The sequence below is a fragment of the Atractosteus spatula genome, chromosome 1 (assembly GCF_055471065.1).
Source record: "Atractosteus spatula isolate fAtrSpa1 chromosome 1, fAtrSpa1.hap1, whole genome shotgun sequence".
NCBI lineage: Eukaryota > Metazoa > Chordata > Actinopteri > Semionotiformes > Lepisosteidae > Atractosteus > Atractosteus spatula.
The window spans coordinates 49,122,824-49,146,360 of NC_142706.1; the positions used below are offsets into that span (position 1 = coordinate 49,122,824).

Sequence of the window (23,537 nt, forward strand, 5' to 3'; positions counted from 1 at the left end):
GTAGGTCTTGCAAATCCCCAAATATTTTCATGCACTTCCCCCAGTAAAAAATAAGTTTATGCTTATTTCTTTTCTTCAGGGCAGTGTTGTACTGTAGTGCATATTTTGTTTCTAAAATTTCTTCAGTGCGAAAATAAAATGTTTTTCTGTAGTCAAAACTATGATATGAGCCTTGTATGGTTCACAGCAACCTGGAATCTATTTTGGAAGCAGAGGTAACAAGGTGAGACTACACACTGGATGGGTATACAGTCCTTCAAAAGGCACACTCACAATTTAGAGACACTAATTCGAAGAACTACATAATGATCTAATAAAAATACAGAAACTAAAGGTAAACTTGTATTCTACTTCTAACTATACTCAGTCTTGAACCCAAAGCAAAGAAAACCAAAGCAAATACTTGTTCCTATTATTGTATCAAATAGCTCTTACCAGCCTGTTTACTCCTCATATCCTGAGAGCAACAAGAGCTTCCTTTAGTCTCTTTAGCTTGATCCTCTCTCGGAAAGTGCTCTCTGTCCATGCTGTTCTCACCATAGCCTTAGCACACTACAGGGCTACCAATCCCTTTATTATTGAAAAATAAAAATTACTAACACATTCATTATTTTTTCTTTTCTATGTAATCCAATACAGCTGGGAACTTCTTCCACTATGCAACACTTTTTTTATTTTTATTTTTTCTAAAAAATAACTTTTAAAAATCAACCTTACAGAAGTCCTTGAACAGTAGAAAAGCACAACACTTAAACCAGTTAAGCAGAAGTGCAAATTTTGAAAACATAGTTATAAAAGTTATATTTTAAATACAGTTTAAACTGATGGCTTTGATTAGTTTTGATGGGTTTGCTCCCTTTACTATCATCAAGGATAACAGTTTGATAATTACACAGAAATAAGACCACTTCTGTGACAATTTGTTATTATGTGCATTTTCTGTTTCTTTTTTAGCTTAGCTCTTTCTAAGAGAGTACATCTTTGAAATTGAATACTACTGTCTAGCAGACAGGTTAATTCCATCTCAATGAGTGTATTGCAAATGTACAGAAAGGCTTCTGTCTTGAATTAATTTAATAGTAGATGTGCTTTCTTTTTGTCAAAAATGAGTGTATGGTACACTAAGGTAATGCTGACCTTTTCAGTCAATTGTAGACTGCAGTTCTAATGGCACATCAATCTCCACGGTTCACTTGGGAGAACAGTTTTATATGCCTCTTTCTATTGACCTTTTTTGTTTCAGTAGCAAGCAGAGTTTAATTTCAGTAGCTTAAAACTAAAGCAAGCTATCTTTTCTTCTTAACAGATCATAGTTCATATAATTACAACTTAAAATTAAAATATTAAAACATGTAATATATATAAAATTTCGTAAAGTAGTTACATAGTCTTCTGTATACATATCTATATGAAAAATAATGTTTTTAACCAGCCTATATGATTCATGGACACATATGTAGTGAATACTGCAATGACACTGTGAATTTTAATGTAATATTGACTTTTTTTTTGCCCCACACAGGAAGTACAGTATACATATTATTTTGCATCTTGTATGAATTATGCATACTGTATCTATTATGTAAATATATTCCAACTATGATTTTACCTTTGATATGTATGAAAATGTACAGTATGAAGTGTATTTTAGACCTATGTAAAATGTATTGAAATGAAAACAATGTAACAGTGAATGCACATGGCATATTCCAAGTAGGCATGTATAGTACAACAAAATTCATACTGTAACTTAATATGGTCTCACATCAGAGATAATCCTTGTTCTTCTAAGTGAAGCATTTAATATGTAAGCCTTCTGATTTATACTGCCTGGACAATCAATCAATCAATCAATCAAGATTTATTTATCAATACACGAACAGTACAGCATACAGCATTACTGTATGCTGTAAGAATTATTAATACTTAAAATAACATCTATTTTTGGCTCATTACTTAACAAAATGAACTGCAAGAAACAGGGTTAACAACAACCAGCCAGCAATACTTATTCAGCATGAGAAAGCATTTTATATGGTTGTACTGCAGTAGTGAGGTAAGAAATGCACCACATGAATACAGTGATGTCATTGCTGCAGCATAACAAGGTTATTCTGGGAGTGGTGTTATTGTGAAATTCTTTCTAGAATAACACTGCTCCCATATACTCTGCAGTAAATTAACACCTAGTGTGAAAGAGCAGAACCTTCTTTGCTATTTATCAACTTGGGACCAGTGGAATCTGTGCTTAGGTTAATGTCATAGAGGTTTTTTTTTCTCCATGTTGCTCTGTATAGTACAACCTAGTTAGGTCATAGAATTATTCTGTCTGTAACATTTTTGCTGTACTCATAAGCAAACTCAATACTGAAGATCAAAGTTAAGAAAGCATCTCTGCAACACAGATAAAATATCTGAAACTCCATACACTAGGAGAAGCATCATTCAATGTAACAAATCAACTTGTCAGTGTTACTACAGTTTTGACAGTGAAAAAATGACATATTGAATAAAATAATGAGTTTTTCTGATCAGAAAGAAAAGATTAAAACACACAGAACATTAACTGTTTACAAGCCAAAAATACACAAAGGAATTGGAAAATTCCCCACTGTAAACATAATGTAACTTTGTACAACACGAACCATGGAATATATTTGGTTTATCAGTTGATTTACTGTAATTGTAAAGTATCTTTAATGAATAAATAAATAATAATAAACTACCATTTACCCAACAGAGTTACATTTTATGGAAACTTTGGTTTCACCTTTTTCATATGTTTACTTATTACTCTGTTGTTCTTAAAGCATCATGAAATGTCTGTATTTCCCTCATCAGAGAATCCTTTCTCATAACATTTTTGTTTACACATATTGCCTACAATGGAGTGGGAAAATCAAGTTCTAAAAGAAATATATATCACGATGATGTTTTCTCTACATAGTCTGTGTATTTGGGGTAATTTGGATGTTGAAAGATGATCAATGGGGAACGTTCCTCAGGAAATTATCTAATGGCATAAATTATTACCAGATGTATGCAAGCCCTCCAATACATATGTCTGAGATAAAGCTCAACACTTTTGTCGATCCACCCAATATTTTACTACAGATTTTGTAGTGTACAAACTGCCAATGATTATTGCTAAAGGGCAATCACACTCATTTGTGAAGAGCACTTTTTTCTATGGTTGATTACACCATGGTTTAATTTCTGTTGTCCATTTCAGTCTTTGTAATGTTATCTCTCAACAAAGATTTCCAAATAGCAACTTACCTGTCAAAACTGTCAAATTACTGTGAGAAATTTGACATGACTTTCGGATAGTTCTTTTTAGTTTTTTTCCTTTACTGCTATTGTCATCATCTCTCATTCATATTGTCAGCAGTTCCAATTACCAGTAGTTTCTTCATGGGTTTGCAAATAGCACTGGGTGAAATGTAAAGCTTTACTGCAATATGGTAAAAGGAGTAATGTCTTATAGCTAAACTTTTGACTTTTATATGATTGTTATGTGTGATTTCCTTACAATGAGTGATTGTATTCACCACTTTGAAGAGTTTCTTCAGTATTAATATATTGCACTTGTGCAATTTGTCAGAATTAAATTAGTTCTCAGGCAACATTTTATTTTGGCATAAAAAATATTATACCATGTGTACTTTGCATTGTATACTTTACCCAATTATTTCAAACACTTTATATTGCAGTGGTACTGTACATCAAAAGATTACATTTGATTTTTTTTGACAAAATTAAAAACTATGTCATGTGTCTGGCCAGAAAGAAGTAACAAGCTCTGATACAGGAATGAAGGTTGAATGCTACTAATGTGTTTTTGCTATTATTTTCCAAAGATAGAGTTTTAAAGCCTAATATGCCCCTGTATACAAAAAGGGATTCTACAGAACTTCACAACAAACACAAACTGTAAGGTATTCAACATTTGGGGGGACATTAAGAATTTTAAAAAGCAGATTATATCATATTTTCTGTCTTAATTCTTTTTTATATATGGGTTTTGCAAAATTTACTTGCATAATGATAATATTATTAATATTAACTTTTTGAGTTAACTCTCAAGTTGCTCTTTGACTTTTTGAGATGTGTCACTTTGGAAGGAAACAGTTTGTTATCAATTTGATATCAATTATCATCAATTTATCATGTTATCATCAATTTATCAATTGTGATGCAATTGGGGGCATGGACACCACAAGGGCACCAATATAGGAGGGCCAAGTAGAGAGATATATCCAGCGCTGACCATGCAATTTAAGAGTGTTTGTTATTTGTGTCAAAAATAATGTAAAAATAAAAATAAAAACTAAAAGAATGCCTAGATCATAGTTTGATCTCCTGACTAATTTAAAGTTGTCTGTCTAAGTACTTAGGACAGTTAACCTGCCACTAGTTTGTTTATCTTGCAATAAAAAACACAGTTTATCAATGTCCTTGTCAGGTTTGTTTGTTTCCATTCAGCATCCCTCTCTGGTCCTTAGTCTTGTTTCAGTTTAAATCCTCTCCCGTGGATCTTTAGGTTTTCTTTCTTACGGCTTTTCTCTCATCATAGGTCTTCCAGTTGCTATATTGCTCTCTTCCAACCTCAGGTCTAGTCATGATTTCTATCCTTTTCTCTTAGCCTCAAGTCTTACCATGATCTGTTTTCAACTATCACACTCAAAACAGTGTATCCACTACAGCACCATTTGGAGTGTGGCAACCTTCTATCTCTTTTGTACATTTTTATAAGCAGGAAAAGGACGCACAGCTGTTCCCTGTTCCAGCAAGCAGTTGATGCATCTGATGTCTTGGCATTCTCTTGCGGCCATTTTAGTGCAGGCAATAGTACTCATAAACTGAATGATTTCTCAGGAAAAGTACAATCCTTCAAAGATGATGCCCTTAGAGGTATCACACATTTTTATGATATTGTTTTAATACTTTTATGATATTATGTTTTAATACTATTTTAAAGTGAATCTAGATACAATGGGGAGCACCTGGCTAGTGTCAACATTAGTGTCAACAAGGCGATCTTTGCTGAGATGTAAGTGTCCCAGATTCAGTGATCAAGACAGTCCTACAGTTTACCTTGTTTTATCTTAGTTAATTAAGTTCTAGGTAAATGATTATGTGTCATTCAACAGTCCAGGAACAAAGTACAAAGTAGAACAAAGGTGCACAGTAAAGGGGAGAAAACAAAAGAAAGACAAGAAACAAAAGAGAGAAGCATTTAATATGTAAGCCTTCTGATTTATACTGCCTGGACAAGCAATCAATCAATCAATCAATCAAGATTTATTTATCAATGCACGAACAGTACAGAGAGAGGGAGAGGGCTACTTGTTCCACATCACCCAAGAAGACCAGATTGAAGCTATGCATTTAAACCCTGTTAGGGTTATGAGAGCTTTCTGTGGTTTTCTGTAGAAATCTGATTTCCTGTGTAAAGAATCCATGAGTTAAGAACGGGCTCTCCTGATGATTGAGTGCATTTTTGGATTAGGCACAGAGAGAGAGAGAGATTTAATCGCAGGTTGTATTCTATTTAGTTTAAAATAAAGCTTATCTTGTCTTTTGGACTTTGTAGGCATTATTTAAGAGTTAAATACCTGGTAACAGTCTGTTTTTTTTCTGAGTGGTTATAACATTAGGCCTCTGGGATGTCCTATTTGAATGTTTGTAAATAGCAAAACTTGTGCTTTGTATGTTTGTGTTGTTTTTTGTTTAGTGTATGTATTGTCATTGTTAAAAAATATTTGTTTAACTCAATGTGCCTGTAACTCTTTTCACATACGCAGTGCCGGAGAACAAAGAATCCATGTGCCTCTAACTATACCAGCAGCTTGGCATAATTTTTTTACAAGTTAGGAGTTATTTAATTTATGTATTGATTAATCCACTCGGTCATTTCTGATTTTCTTCATTTTGTACCCCCCCCCCCCATTTGTAACAATAGTTTCAAAGTCATTATCCTTTTTACTTTCAGGGCTGAATATTTAGAACAGGAAAAAACATATGAATTATGTCTATATTAAGAAATGAAGTGAGGAACTGTGTCAGTATGCAAGCTGAAAATGAATAAGTGTATTTAATTCAACACTTAAAAATGGAATGAAAAAAGTAAAAAAAAAACCTTCTTCAGGTGTGTGGGAGAATGAAGGAGAGAACAGGAATGTTAAGAAAAGTATGAATAAGAAGGACAAAGAAAAGAAAATGTAAGAATAGATACAGGAGTTGAGAAAGGGGGTTTAATGTGATGGGAACCTAGGAGAAAACTTTCTGGGAAATTGTAACAGGCCAGAATCTGTGAATGAATAGAGAAACTTAGAAAGGTATTATCCAATGATAACATGAGGAAGATGTCAGCCTAGTTTAAGGATAATTTTGACTTCTGATATCTATTTGGAGGAAGATTAACTAGGTCCTTGATTCATTGTGAAAGGACACATATAGAAAGGTCAGTGTAATTACACCTAGAGGTAAAATACGGAACTGTTAGTTTGGATAGATCTTTGATCCTTATTGGTCTGACATGCTCCTTGACTTTGTTGGGCGGTCTATTTCTGTTTTAACAGTATACCAGTAGGATACTCTCTGAAAAAGATACAATATTGCTATTGCTGATATTGCTCCCTTTACTTTATACTTTACAGCTCAGACGTTACTTCAACTTCTTCATACAATATACTGTAATTATGTACTGTATCATGCTATTATTGGAAATATTTTCAAGGGTATTGAAAGAGAATGGTATTATGTACATATTGTATTCATGGTACAACGTGTTCCAAACAAAGGCTTCCTCAGATTTTGCCTTTTTAAATTGTGCTTTATCTAGATAATGGTTTATCATTTATTGCAGGATAACACTGTTAAATTGAATGGGGATTTTAAGAAAGAAAATGAGAACAGAGTAAATGTTTATTTTTTATTAAACAGGAAACCTGTGAATCCAATTCACAAGAAGGTTTTGTACGTTGTTTCCAGCCTGTGTTACATTAAGTGTCACTTCTCAATTACTTTGGCAAAAGCCTAGAGTATGTCATTAACATTCAGGGCTATTTAAGAAAAAAAACAGTTGCCCTTAAAACCTGGCTTCCTGGGTCTTTATGCTTAAAATGCACAATGGGAGGTCAATGCACTCCTGCTGAAAAAGCCTGCCTCCTTCAAACACACACATATTTAGCAGTACACAGATGGCAACAATCCATTTATGGAAAGGAAAGCATTTTTTGCTAGAAAGGCTGACTTTTATTTTCTACTTGAATGCATCAGTGTCAGACATCACGCAGGACAGGATGTCATTGCTTTCTATCTGCAGCACTGTCACAGTGCTTTTTTTCTTTATCACTTTGCATTTCCTGATGGTGCCTAGTCATGCCGCATAAGCATGATCTAGGTGACAGATGCGTAGCTCAGGAAGGGAGTTTGCATCAGTGATGGTTGACATAGAACCCTGAGTTACCATGTGTCTACATTGTTTTATCACATCAGAATATCAGTGATAGTTAACATTCTGTTAGGTTTTGGGGTCAAAGAATCACGAATAGGCTCAAGGATAGGTTTCCAGTATGGAAAAATAAAAAAATATCCATCTACTTGGCGTAAGGCTACAACTAAAAGCCACACTCTTCTACATCTATCACCTTACCTCGTCTTAAATTTCAAAATCTACTTTAAATTCCCTTTAATGAAGGAAAACATTAGAATAATTAGAATAGTTCATTGCAGAGCACATGTAGGAAGGAAATGTGAGTGCAAACAAAAAAAATATTAGCATATTTGTTTAATTAATCATATCCTATATATCCAACGTTCATTTATACTATTTGTATTTAGAAGAATATAGAAAAATATAAATTAAAAAAATACCAAGAAGTTTCTTAATGAGTAATATAATGATAAAAGCTGTTGACACCCTCTGAGAATTGTGGTCAGACTTTAAAATAATGGGCAGTTCAATCAGTATTGATTATAGAGAGTTGGGCATCATTTTAAAGTTTTAATAAAACTGTTATTATACAAAGTATTTTAGTGACTATTAGGAGTGAATTAAAGAAAGGAAAAGAAGTGGAAGTCCATTACAGTATTGCTGGCAATTAAAAAAAAAAATGTTAAAATATTGTTTCTATTTCAGGACTTTGTCATTAAAATACAAATTTAAGAGAAGTAGAGAGAAACTATTTCTAGATTACCCTTGCTATGACACATGTGATGAGGACTCAGCTGATATTGAAAGTAGGTCAGTCTATGAGCAACAGCTGGGGACAATAATGCAGAATTGTTCACAAATGATGTCGGCTTCAGCACATTTTTTTTCTGCTTTGCTTTGATACTGCTGAAACTACTGTACACTTTCATCTTCTTCATTTCACATTCATATTTATCCATATTAAAATGCACTCATCTATCCAGTATCAGAAAGACGCTTTTTCCTGGTAAGGTTTGTGACAACCCATAGGGACTATACTTGATAAGATTATTGCAGGGCATACACATAAAGTACACAATAATAAAGGGATAGTCGAAACACAAGACAGCCTAGTGAGCATGTTTTGGAAGGTTCAAGGAATCTGAAGCACAAAATAGCAAAAATCAACTTGAAAACACCACGTGTAATGTATCCCAGTCCAAAACTGACCCCAACACCCAAGGACCTATGAGACAGGAACACTAAGTAACATGCAATTTTGCCTCCCTCATAATCATATGATTTAAACATCTATACTGTTTGTATTTCTAAGGATCTCCTGATTAGTTTAATTTTTTTAAGACTTTCTTCATTTATATCAAATAAAAACTAGATGACCTAGTCTACTATACCTTACATACTGTACATTGTCTTGACCAGGCCCTTCCACTGTTTTCATATTTATTGCTTTTAAGCATGCAGTTATGTTGCCTGAAAAGCAATGAACGGCATATACACAACTTATTCCATATATTCAAAGTAAAACACAAAATGAAAGAAGTACAGTAGATAATATGAAAGAAAATTGGATAGGTCATGATTAAATAGGTATTCAAATCCTTTGTCATGGCAAACCTAAATAAATATAGGTGCACACAGTAACCTTAACAAACCACACAATTAATTAAGTGGCCTCTCTCTGTGTGCAATAATAGTGGTTCACATTATTTCAGAATAAATACATTCATCTCTCTAAGCAAGGTAGTGAATTTGAAGCAAAGATCCCACCATGAAGACCAAGATCCAATGAACGGAAAAAGTTGTATAAAAGCACAGATCTGGAGAAAGGTATTACAACATTTCAAAGACATTTAATATTTATTTGAGCATGGGGAAACAAAAATTAAGAGGTGGAAAGCACCCAGAAATTGCATACTGTAGATCAGACTATCCCTCCAAGGAGAAACCAGGCAAGGAGGTACAGTAACCTTTTTAAGTAAGCATTGACCCCTGAAAGACTTACTGAGTTCAGTGGCAGAGATGGGAGAAAATGTCAACAATATCCCAGTCATTCTACAAAGCTGGCTGATATGACAGAGTAGAAAATCTCAAATTTCAAATAGAATTTGACATCCATAAGATACATTTAAGAATTTAAGATCCATTTACAGTAAGTGTTATTGTAAATGTGGTAAAAATGAAAATTTTATTATCTAAATGCAAAACATTACATGGTCTCACACAAAACCAACATCATGGATAACTCAGTTAACACTATTCCTACTGTGAAGCATGGTGGTGGAAGAATTATGCAATATCACTGCTATTCATCAGCAGTGATTTGAAACTTGTCAAGATTTGTGAGAACAGAGCTGGAAGAAAGCACAGGCAAATTGTTGAAAAGTTGTCTCAGAACTAATACTAGGACAAAAATTAATCCTTCAGCTTGAAACTGATCCAAAGCACATGGCTTAAGCTATCCTGGAGTGGCATAACACTAAGAAAGTGAATACCCTTGAGTGACCCAATCACAATTCTGATTTTGATTCAGTGGAAAGACTTTGAAAACTCCTGTCCATAAGTGATCCGCAAATAACTTGAGAAACCAAGAGTAAATCTGCCTAGAAGAATTGGCAAAAATTTCTCCAAGCCATTGTATAACATTGGTTGAGCCTTACTAAAAAATACTTATTGCTGCCAAAAGTGTTTCTTACAAAATATTGAGCTCATGGATCTGAATACATATGCAATCAACATATTTCATTTTTTCCTCATTAGTTTTTGCTGATAATTGCTGTTACTTATCTTGCCCTTAGAAGTCTTCAGTTAGTGAAATTGCTAGTGCATTATTTTGCTCTTTCACAGAACAGAACACCCTAGGAAGGTTCTGAATACTTTTGCAAGGCACTGCACATATAAAACAGCATTTTCTAAAAGCTTGATACAAACTACAGTATTTACCTCAGACTTTGACTGTTATGTGAATTTTCACAGGCAGCAGGTCTAAGCATTGAGACTTCTTTTTCAATATGCCTTAGAGTTGATGAATGAATAAAATAAATCTCTCTTCCCCTTTCTCACTTTGCTTTAAAAATAAACTTACAGAGCAATCAGAATCCCATCTTTGGATTTTATTGAGCAGATGACAAGATTGTAAGTTCTATTGGCTTCATCAACATGTTTTCTTCCACTTTCACTAATAAACATTTAACTCCTGAGTAAACTCTGAGTCTAAGCTGATATGGACGGTTGGTCTTCATAAATTGTGACAACAGAGTCATTGCTTTTGAGAACTAAAAATCCAGCTCTTTTAACTTGCAAAGTTGTACCTTGTTTTTTTTCTGTTGCTTTTTCAGTACGGCATAAAGAAGAAGGAGGAGCGGGAGGCGGAAGCTCAAGCTGCTTTGGAGGTTGCTGCAGAAGGCAGTCTTACTCGCCCAAAGAAGGCCATACCTGCTGGCTGTGGTGATGAAGCAGAAGAGGAGGAAGAGAGCATCATAGATACTGTCATGAAATACCTTCCTGGCCCCCTTCAAGACATGTTTAAAAAGTAACAGCTTTAGTGATATTTCATTGTTACCCTTTAGTTTATATGGCAAATACATTCTCCCTCAGAGACTTAGGAAATAGTTCCAAGTTAATCATGTGCCACCTATTTTATTTGTAAATAGCCTCTGGTTTCACTGAAGTATATAATTATATATATGAAACAAAAATAATAATAAAAAACTCTAAGAGTATAAGCCATACTTTACCTTTGAGGAAAATCTCAGTCATATGTTGTTGTTTGTTTTGTTATTTATAATATTTATATATATATGTATACAGTATATATAAATATATACAGTACATACATGTATGTATATATCCTTCCTTAGTCTGAAAGGATGAATACTTATGATAAAATACACCTTTTGTTTCATAAGTATTGATTTACCATAACATTGTAAACTGGAAAAGCAAATAACTTCAAATTGAATCCAAACAGTCCATTTTCAAGCATGCCAATGATAAAATCATGTGTGAATATATGTACAAGGATTTAATTTTTTGGTGAATTATATAAAGGTTAAAGGCAATAATTCTGGCTTTCAGTTTTAATTTTGTTTTCTACATATCACATCATGTTAACATCTGATAAATGTGTGTGCTTCCTAACATTGAATGAAGTGCTATCCCAATTTAAGATACTTCTGTCACACAACCGAATTAGACAACACACTTGAAATCCACAAGCCAAATAAACTCATAGATATACAGTATATAATATAGAAAGTTTAATTATAAAACCTTTTCAGCAATGTTCTTAGGAACTCCATTATAGGGTGACATCATGGTGATCAGAGTAGCAGAAAGCTAAAGTCTAGAGGGCTATTTTTCCACAGTCAAAAATGTAAGTAGAGATACACAGTTCTAAATCATTTTATGTTTTGTATGCATTTGATGTAAACAGTGACAACATTACAGGTTTTCCAGAGAAGTACTATAATAACTGGCAGGTTAAAAATATTGATATAAAAGATATACTGTAGTTATAGAAAAATATTGAGATAGAAGCCTGCAATACTAAAGTGATAATTCCAGATAATCTTCAGTGCTGTGTGTTCAAATAATTAAATAAAAATTGAGTTTTCATATATACAGTAGTTTTCTCTGCCTAGCAGTGGGAAAAATAATACAACTTACCACAATACCACAGAAAAGATATTTACTTCTCAGCCTAGATATGTATTCATTGTTTTTTGCAAGGACATCAGCACAAAAGCAAGTCCTGATAAAAATGGATTGTTTGTTATGGCAATTTATGATTACAGTTACATTGAAAGGCTGCGATACCTGTTATGAAAGCACACTAACAAATGTTGACACGTAATGCGTGTTAAATATTTTGTATGGTGCTCTAACTTGTTTATTAATTGTTAAGGAAACCAGCAGGACTGAGTTCCCATTGAATTTGTATTAGTTCAAAAAATCACAGACAAATCAAAATATTACGCTAAGCCTTTCTGTGGCTAATTTTCCCATTATAATACATTGACATATCTGCTTTACAGTTTTCTTGCTTCTTAAGAAAGCTATTCAGCATGTTAGTGTTTGTACTCTGAATACTGTAAATAGGTTCAAAAGATTCTTGGAAGCCTCTGAAATTGGATTGAATAGTTACAGTCTCAAAATTAGAGTATGATTATGACTGTTAAGCCCCACGCTCCTCACTTATGTCCTGATTGCATTATCTGCATCATACTGTTTTCTTACACATCTCCTCATACAGTTATCCCATTATTTATGAGACAATCTTCCTTTTTTATATTTTTTATTTTCATCTTTCAATGCACTTACCAGAAAAAAGAACTGCAATCAATTACATTATTATACAATTTACCTTTTAAGAGACAAGCAGTGCTCATGTGCTTAAAAGTCATGTTTGTGAACAAAATTGTGATTAAGTCAAAGTTGGACTCTCCAAGAATTTAAATTTAAAGATTTGAAGACAAAAATTAAACTTAAGGAAAGATAATAATTGACATGTGCTTTACATTGTGAAGAAAAAGTTTGTGAATCCTCTAGGTTGGCCAATATTCTCAAATATTTTATATCTAAAATATAATTAGACCAGTATGAAAATCTAAAAAAAAAATGAAAATAACATAATATAACATACTGTGTGACATAAAGACATTAGATATATTATAATTATTTAAATAAATATGCTTGTGTGAAAAAGTATGTGATCTCTTAGATTTAGTAACCAATGTCACCTCCTTGAGCAGCAGTGACTTCAAATAGACATTCTCTCTGATAAACAGTTTTTTTATAACTTTTAGCCCATTCTTCACACAAAATGTATTTCAAGTCAGTGACATTTTATGATTGCATAGTATGAACAGTGTTCCTGGCATAATATTTCAAAGGGGATTTGGTCCAGACTTTGATTTGGCCAATAAAAATGCAAAATTTATTTTTCTTCTTCAGGCATTCTGTTGCAGATCTTTAGGATCATTGTCTTGCTGCATGCCATTTTTGACACAGCTTCTGCTGACAAAAGCAAGGTCTGACATTCTCTTCCAGAATTTGCAGATACAATGTTGAATTCATGGTTCTATCATTATGGCAAGGCATCTTGGTCTTGAGGTAGCATAGAAGCCCCAAGCCACGATTCTCCCACCACCACGTTTAACTGCTAGGACAAGGTTGTTCTATTGTAGGCAGTGTTTGATTTTCTCCTTTTTTGAGGACAAGACGTTTTTTTATTATCAAAAACTTTTGATTGTCTGTCCAGGGAGCATTCTGCAAGTAATCCAGAAATAAATCTTCAGCAAAACTTGTGAAGGGCTGAAGAAATCATTGATCTCTAAATTTGTTTTTCAAGAGAAGTGGTTTGTCTTGAATTTAGTCTTTTCCTGATGATTAAAGCATGAACACATACAATAGCCACAATAAGAGAGGCCTGCAGACCCTTAGCTGTTATTCTGGAGTTGTTTGTGATGTTCTGGATAATCTTCCATGATGCTATTGTGGAGACCTTGTAGATGCCCCTTCATGAATGAAAAAAATATGTTTTTACATTTGTACATTTTGTACATGTACAAAACAAACTGTGAGCAACTAAACAACAAATACATTTTAGATTGAGAGAAAATGTAATCAAAATTAATGTAAAATGTACCCTCCTGTCAACCCTCCTGTCAAAATGCAAGGTATCTCACTGAAATCATTTTTGGAGATTTAGTACATAAAACAATTTTTGATTTTTTGGAAAATAATAAACAAATGCATGAGGTATGACAAAGATCTTCCATGAGTATTGTATTCAGAAAAAAAATATTTAATTGTAATACAATGTATGTTTTAAGCATCTCTTAAGATTGTACACCTATAATTTAAAATGGTAAGTTAGCAATATCAAATTTAGAGCTTTGTATCCCAGAAGTAAAAGGACAATTAACAGGGATGTCTTCCATAGAGATATGAAGTATATCATTTTTTTTACATATTTTCTCCAACCTTGAAAGTTCTCTTCTTCTTTTCTCCTTTCGCATCTGTAAGGAGTTTGCCATTTCACTGACTTTGGTCTGGGATATTGTATTAAAATGATCATGAAATGAAGCAAACAAATCAACTATATTTGATTTTGTCACATAAAAGTTTTTTGGGAAAGCTTTGGGAATTCCTTTTGTAATAAATTGCATATCATCATGCATAACTTCACTACAGCTTAGAAAAAGACATTAGTACTATTGCAATGTGTAAGTGTATGAATTATTTATTTATATGTATTATATATTTAATCAGTCATATACACATTTGATTTATTGAACCAAAATATATCAGGAAGCAGAGCAAAATATCTAAATACTTCTATTTCTTATTTAATACAATTTAAATCTTATGGGATATGTAAAAACAAATGAATAGGAGTAGTTGATATCTTAAACTATGCTATTTGATACCCCATCATTTTATTAACCTGAGGATAAGAATTTGTTAAATGTTTTATTTTTAAAACAAGTTTTTGTAAGCCTGACGTTCATTTGGTCATTTAATTTTATAACATTATCTTCCTTCAGGACTTTTAATTTCTGAAAATGTTATAATTTTCATTTTTCATCCTTGCTTGTTTACTTTTTATTACTTTTTACTAAAAGCAAGACTTATGTGTAGTGCTACTGAAATAGTAGAACAGTATTGTAATTTATGTTACACTGGTATCAAAGGAAAAAAGTCATGCTAAATTACCAATTATAAAGCAAGAGACAATGGAAAAGAAATCTAATTTACCCATTTCCTGATTACTTTGCTGCACATATTGTCAATAAAGCCTTCCACTGACCGAGAAAGCAGGTATAATAAGTTTCAGCACATTAGATTGTGTGTTGTCCTGGGTTATTCTGGTATAAATAAATAGTTGCATATCATATTAGAAATAGTCATTAATATCAACATTAACACTAACCTGATCCAAAAATGCTGTCTTCCATATATGACCAGAAACGGTTGCTGGATCTGCTATATATGTATTCATAATTAACATTTTCAGAATCTCACCTTATTTGGAGAAAAAATGATACAAAATCTGGATTGTCTTCACATAAGTACTACCTACATCAAAAACCTCATATAAAAAATGGGCTTGCAATTTTGTTTTTGTCTGATTTGTGAGTCTATTCATTCATTGATATATTATTTTTCCAAGTCCCTGTGTTTCAGACATGAACATTCAGAAATGTATACGGTATGTGCCGAGTCACTTCATATCCTTACATCATCACTTTAATTGTAAGCTTTACCTATAAAAACTCTGCTACACAATTGAACACCATGAATCTATCAAAATAGTTAATTAAAAATGATTCCTTAGATGTGGCCCGACTGTATTTGTCTAACATTTCTCTGCATTGTCTTTACGTGTTATCCTATGTGTTAAAAATATGCTATTTCTGATGTACTTTTATGTGTATAGATGTTTCTTCTTATGTCTTCTGGTGCTTGTATTCAAAATTCTGTATAGTTGGTGCATTTTTTTGTATTGTAATACTTTTCTTTCTTTTTTATTTTTGTTTCCACTTGTGTGCATGCATTTGCTCTGCAACAGTGATTTAAGAGACGTCTGTGTTTCCTGTGTGTTTCTATTCCATGTTAGCTCTCATTGCATGGCATCAAGTCAAATATTCTAGACTGTATTGTTCCTTTCATAATGGAATCACAGAACACTAAAAATAAAGTGATTTCATATTACTTTTTCCCCCTCTGGTTTCTAGCACCATGTAGATCTATAAATATAAAGGTGCAAATGAAAAAAATAGCCCATATTATATTAAAAGAGCAGTATTTTGTAACTACAATTATCACTAAGACCAGTTACAATATATTACTTTTTTGCATTTGTATAGATTGGACAATGATTTGAGGCTAATGAAGAATTATCGTACAAATGTCACCCAGCTATGCTTCACATACAGTAACCCAGAAAATCTTGTTGTTTAAGGGAAAACACCTATTTTGTTCATTAACACTTATTATTTTAACACAGGGCTATCCCTAGGCTTCCAGAAATGTAGACCAATTTCTGTTCTGCTACATTTCAGAAATATTAGAAATGTAGGATAACAGAGCTCACAGCTACTACAGATGCAGCCATTCAAAATGCGTGCGTTATTTTGCGGCATACCCCGGTGGGCGTGGCGCGGCATCTCGCAGTGTCACGCAGTGTGACGTGTTAATCGCGCGTCATTTGACGCTCTGCCGGAAACTATCCGGCGTCACCTTGTAAAACCGCCAGGGGGAGCTTAACCTCTCATGTACAGCATTTGAGCCTTTAATTTTGAACAGTGTATTACAGCATGTTAATCTTCAGTCATTAAAATGTTGGTATATTTTATGAAAGCAAGATTGCTCAGTTGGACAAAAGTACACAACCTACCTTTATCAGAAATATTTATGCATCAAAGCCTTTACCGGAGATATTACTAATAGTATTAATAATGGATGACTTTGGACAAGCTGTATACTCAAAGTATAATTTCTTTAGCACATTTGTACAAGCACTTGGAATCTGTCCAAGCCATACTTTGTCAGGCATTTTGTTTTACTTCAACGGGCATAAAAACTTCCTTGCTTTTAACAGGGCGTTTCATAATTTCTAACTACGAAAATGATTTAAAATGCGACACCTATCATTCAACTAGAGCTTAAAATATCACAAGGAAAAATACACACCGGTATTCCATTTCTCCCTAAACATTGTAAGCTTCGAAGTCTTTAACTAACGTGATACCGGAGTCAACAAGCATACTTTTAGAATTTGATTAAAAGGGAATATAATATGGAATCGCGTATCTCAAGAATTTAATAACGGTATGATTATATCCGTGTACTGCGGCAGGGCTGTGTAGGGCTGTTTCGCCTGCCTGCTCATGCGAGCTGACTGTAGCCGACTGGTCTAGGTGCGTGCCTGCCAACGGGCAGGGTGTGTGCTCGAATCCAGCTGGTGCTGAACCTTCCAGTTTTATTTATTTATTTTTTAATCGCGTAACATATTACCGTATGCAAACTGTACTGTATACAGTATGTATATGTATATTTAATGTCTTAATTGTGCCCGTTTAATTGAATTTTAAAAAATTATTTAACACGAACATTAAGCTGTTTACATCTTCCGCCTGAGAACAGTCACCCGTTGCTACCCAACGCAGAATGGTGATTGGCTGACACCATCTGACACCCCTCTGATTGGAGAAAAAAGACGTGCTAGTTTGCTATACATACTGTAACAGGAAGAGGATTTCTTTCTATTCAAAACGTGTACTTTAAAAGTTTAAGAAGTAAAAACCTTACAGCGTACACAGATTTCTAAACTGATCAGGATCGTTATCTTTGTCTTATGCATAACAATATTCACCGCTCTGTGCAGCAAATTAATAATAAACTTTATTTTATATAGCGTTTTAAACGAATAAGTAATTAGATTGCTCATAAACCTAATCACTTGCTTTTTCTTTTTATTTAGGCTCAGATTTCAACTATAGATCGTATTATTAATACCCTTGGTGATACCCCTTGGTGTTTCTCTCGCTCTCTCTCGGGTCACCTGATCATTAGCTCGAAAGATTTGAGTGCTTTGTGTATATTCTAATGGTAGTGGGGGCGGGGTGTGTGGGAACAGGTTTGGTTGAAATTGCATTGGAGATCTATGTTCTTCACACCTGAAACATTTTCTCTGAAAGCATTTTCTTCGCTGTTTAACCGATCTTGTTACAGCATGTTACAGTTTACTATTATTAACCATATTAATTTTAAGTGCTTAATGTAAAATCTTGTAAAAATATATTTTCATTGTTCAAATATACATTAAGTCTGACTATCATATAATAAGTTAAATACAAAACTAAAGAAAAAATAGGGTTAAATATAATTCAAAATATTTTGCTAACAATGTTAACTGTTTATGAATAATAAAATGTATTAGCTAAGGCGTAGGATGGCACAGTTGTTAGTATGTTTTTTGTTTTGTTTCTTTTTCATAAATACAACAGTAGTACCTGATGTCTCAGTGGCTTTCAAAATTAAATTATGCATGCAAACCTGTGAACTAGAAAGATAACTAAGATATCCATCCATTTATAATGGTGGCAAAGTGGTTAGCATTGCTATCTTGCAGCACTGGGGTCCTAGGTTCAATTCCTGCCATTCTGTGTGTGTGGGGTTTACATGTTCTCTCTGGGTTACATGGTTTTTCTCCATATGTGTGATATGACTCCCTCTCGCACTCCAAAACATACTGGTAAGTTAATTAGTTTATGGGAAACCTGGCCCTGGTCTGTGTGTGTTTGTGTCTGTCTGTCCTGTGATGGACTGGCGCTATGTCCAGGGTGTATTCTGCCTTGTGTCCGTTGCTTACTGGGATAGGCTCCAAATCCTCTGTACTGGATAAAGAGATTAGAAATGGAAGTAAAGGCACTGTGTGGATGGAACTATACACAGTGTTAGAAACCCACTATGAAATGGCAGCATCTCACTGAGAATAAAATATTTTTTACTGCTGGCTTAAGGAAACAGCCTTTCCACCTCTCTTGCACATCAGTATCCATACCTAGTTATTTAAACAAATTGCCTCTAATTATAAACATCTTAATATGCTGGCTCTGTGGATCCGCATCAGCTATGTTTGCCCATTCCTTCAATTCATGTGCATCCAACACACAGTTCAATGCCAGCAACTACACATAATCTAAAATACAATCCTTATTTCAGTATCTATGTAAACATATAGTCTGTTAACTTCATCATCTTCATCAAAAGTATGCCTAACCCCATTAGGAAGTGTTCTTGTTATAAGTGTATTCCTCAGCTTTCCCCAAACTATCTTCTTCTTGCCAACATCTCTAGTCTTTTATCCTGCAATAACTCAGCCAACACTTAAATCTCCAAAAGCTGCTTGTGTTAATTTCTTTAAATCACAAATATCATGTGTAAATACTGGCCATGTAATACTCTGCATTGTGGAATAATAGTTTATTTTAAAGGGAACTAGAGAAACTAAGAACTAGAGAAATCAAGAAAGGCTTTTTTTCTAGAATTAATAAATGCACATCCTGTTCACTGGGGAAATTAAATCCACACTGAGCAATCTTCAATATGTTCAGAATATGACAGCAAGAATCCTATCAGGGATGCATTACACCTGTTTTCAAGTCCTTGCACTGGTTACCTATCAGATTTCGAGTCAACTTCAAAATCCTTATCCTCCTTATATACTGTCCTACAACTGTTATTATTGATCTCCGAATTATTGTACTTGACATGACTTCATTCAGCCTTTCCTGAACGTCTATGACAGGCAGAGAGAGTGCTGTTTCTGGTGCGATCTTTTGCAGCTGACATTTCACTGTTTTAAACGAACAAGAAATTAGATTGCTCATAAATCACTTATTCTATATAAACACAGCGTAATTGCCCTCCGAAAATCTTCTTTTTCTTGTTCGTTTTAGAGACCTTGATCGAAACTGATTTTAGATGTCAGAAAGGATTTATTTTCTCTGTATTTCCTACATTGCTTTGTCAAGATTTTAACTTTATATCTAACTTTATATCTAGGCTCAGATTTCAACTATAAATCGTACAGTAATTAATAGCAGTAAATACTGATGTTTATACATAAAAAAGTCATGCCTTGGAGTCATGCAAAAAGTCATGCCTCAAGAGCACAGCAAAGAGTGTATTAAAAGACACTTGTATTTATCAACGCTTTCTTTTCCGTATACCAGATTTTATGGAACCACTTCAGAGGGGTGTCAGCCAGTCAGATTCCAGGATTCGGCACTTTAAAGGAAAAATACACACCGGTATTCCATTTCTCCCTAACGATTTTAAGCATCGAAGTATTTAACTAGCATGTGAAATAGCGTGTGAAAAAGTGGTAGTTTTAAGCTTTTCTGCTAATATAATATGGAATCGATATTGATTTAAATCGTGTTCTGATTTAAATCGCAAACGCGTGTTTAATTATATGTGTTTTTTAATCATAATCAGGCTAATGCAACATAAATTGATACAGTATCTTTGTCTTCTAAGCATCTTAATAAACTTTCAGCATAGCTTTCTACCCGTCAAGATTTATATTTCTTGGGATTTTGGGATCAAACGTGGAAGGATTAGATTATAATCGTTTTTATTTGTCAAATACGTGATTGTATTTCTGAATGTTATGTGACGCCTACAGTAGTTCACTGCTTTAAATACATCGAATTAAGAAAGTTATGTGTAGCACTTTAGATCTTTTTTCTGAACCAGGGAAAATCTGATCATGTTTCTCTATAACAATAATAAAAAAAACTTTATTTTACATATCGCCTTTAAAAGTGGCATCTCAAAGCAATACAGTAGATCGAAAAACAGTTAAAAGGGACCAGATTAAATACCAGACAATCGCAAACGCATTTTCAATAAAATTATTTTATTCATTCAGCAGTTTGTGAGAGGAACATCCAGCAGGGAGAGACACACACACCGGTTTTCATTGACAAAATTGGTTTTTTTCAATTCCTTTTGTCTAACAGGAATGTTTTGTTTGTGGACAAACTGTTAGACAAGAGGAAAAGACCGCCTCCTCCTACGAAGCATTAATCGCGTATCTAAGGAAAATTGCAGTATACCTTTGTTCATGCACATCATTATACAGTACAGTATCTCAATTTGTATTTCGATAAAAAAAATCGTTTGCCCAGCCACTACTGTTGTTATTGTTTTTATCCTGTAAAGCGTTTTCTTTTTCTGCGTTTTCCATTTCCTTTTTCTGATCACTCGCTTTCTGGATACACATCTCACCTGTCCTGTTCTTTGTTTTCCTGGTTTGCTGATTATGCCTGCTGCGGTCCACTCCTACCCTCACACCTAAAGAATACTATTTTAAATTTCTTGGCGCAGTTCATTAACCCTTGTATGTGCTGTCCGCGCCCAAAATGCAATTAAAAAAAAGTAAAAAACCGCGCTCAAAATGCAATTTAGAGCTTAATAAGATACACTCCACAGGCAAAATTAAAGACAAAATTAAAGACGATTAAAATCTGTAATCTTTCCACTTGTACTGTGAGTCATCGGACAGTTTCTGCTTTGTGTAAGGATGGTGAGAAAGCTGTGTTCAATGTATTTAAGGGACTCAGAAGTAAAAGAAGATGCTTCATATTGCGTGACTAATTTTAAAAACCAAGTTATAAATGCAGACGCTCCCTCGGTGCCGCGCCGGGTGTAAATATCAAAGTATACATTCCCAACAAGAATTGTACCCATCTGTCATGCAAATAAAACACCTTAAATTGAATTGAGGGAGAGATGGGGGTAGTGGGACAGAGATACTGTAGACAGACTCAAGGCAAATAAGATACTTATGGGTACGCAGGCATTCACGACAGCAACATACGAAACGTTTGCACGTACTGTATAGTTAAGTTATTACTTGGTTTTCAAAGTGCAACGAAATACAATATTGTTGTTGCTGCTGTTCTGGTTGTTTTTATCCCGTAAAGCGTTTTGAGAAGCCACCTTTAAAGGCGATATATACTGTAAAACCACTGATTCTTATGGAATGTGTTCCGCGGGAGATTCAAATTTTTATTTATTTATTTTTTAATCGCGTATCTTAGGAAATCTCAGTATAACTTTGTTCATGAACAGTGGCATGTTACATTATCATTCGTTTTTTTAACAAGGCTCGCCAGCTAATGTGAATCGAAACCTGTCTTGCTAGCTTTTAAAGTCGTGCATGTGTAAACTGTACTAGAGGGCATGCAAGTTACTCTGCCCCTTTCAGCGGCAGGGAGTCCCTCTGCTGCAACACACAGCAGACAGAACGGGAGACTATTGCCTTTCATATCTGACACCAGTGAAGTAAAAGGGGTGTCTAAAGGGGTGATTTTAGACCACATTTTAGTTACTTTATTTTGTTTACTTTTAACATTTCTGTAATTTACAGTAGATGTCACAATAGAAGCCCGAAGCCTATTATACTCAGTCTAGCCTTGGATCCTCTGAGTCCCTTGACTCAGTTATTGCATATTAATTTCTTGAGATACGCGATTCCATATTATATTCCCTTTTAATCAAATTCTAAAAGTATGCTTGTTGACTCCGGTATCGCGTTACTTAAAGACTTCGATGCTTAAAATGTTTAGGGAGAAATGGAATACTGGTGTGTATGTTTTCTTTAAAGTACCGAGACCAGCCATATACTGAACGTTTAAGTTCCAAAATTAATATCGTTTATGGACTTCACACGCGTTGCAGTATGCTCCTATTCTTTTTATGCTCAGGCACTAAAATCTCCCTTCTGCTTTGTGTAAGGATGGTATCAAGAGCAATCTTAAGTGGTGAGAAAGCTGTGTTCAATGTATTTAAGGGACTCAAAAGTAAAAGAAGATGCTTCATATTGCTTGACTAATTTTAAAAACCAAGTTATAAATGCAGACGCTCCCTCGGTGCGCTGCTCTGGTGCGCCGGCTGTTACACAGTGCCTGTCTGCCGTAAGCGTTACAATATACATACCCAACACTGCTTGTACCCATCTGTCATGCAAATAAAACACCTTGAATTGAATTGAATTGAGGGGAGAGGGGGGGAATACTAAAGCCAATACTGGCTCAATACCCTCAATGGGCTTTGACGTGCTAATGCGTTGGTTTAACAGTCCGGGTGTGGCAGGCTTCCAATGTCAACTCGACTCGATTGGAAGACAATGAACGTATTTTAGCCCTAAATGAATTAATAGCAAACATGGTTTACATAAAATACATTTTTCCAAGAAAGTTTATAATAATACGATCTATAGTTGAAATCTGAGCCTACTTTAAAAATAAAGGAAAAGCATTTTCAGAGAGTAATCATGCTGTGTTTATGTAGAAAAAGCGATTAGGTTTACGAGCAATCTAATTACCTATTAGCTTAAAACGCTATTAAAAATTTACTCTGTTGCACACACACACACAATAGAAGCAGGCACCGCTGTCAGAAGGGAAGATATGTTCAAAATATCGCAAATATCGATCATGTTGCGATATTTTGAAATATAAAAGTCAATTGATTGTCCATAATATCGCTATTCTATTTTTTCGAAGAAATGTTTCTT

At 34.1% G+C, this 23,537-nt stretch overlaps 1 protein-coding gene across 1 annotated transcript in view; it reads left to right on the forward strand.

Moving 5' to 3' along the window:
- Positions 1 to 16,156, forward strand: part of cplx1 (complexin 1) — a 60,333-nt gene extending 44,177 nt beyond the window's left edge. The window contains exon 4 of the mRNA XM_088908501.1: positions 10,777 to 16,156. Within this exon, the coding sequence (XP_088764627.1) occupies positions 10,777 to 10,974 (198 nt within the window). The 3' untranslated portion in view covers positions 10,975 to 16,156. The remainder of the gene's footprint in view (positions 1 to 10,776) is intronic.
- Positions 16,157 to 23,537: the final 7,381 nt, after the last annotated feature.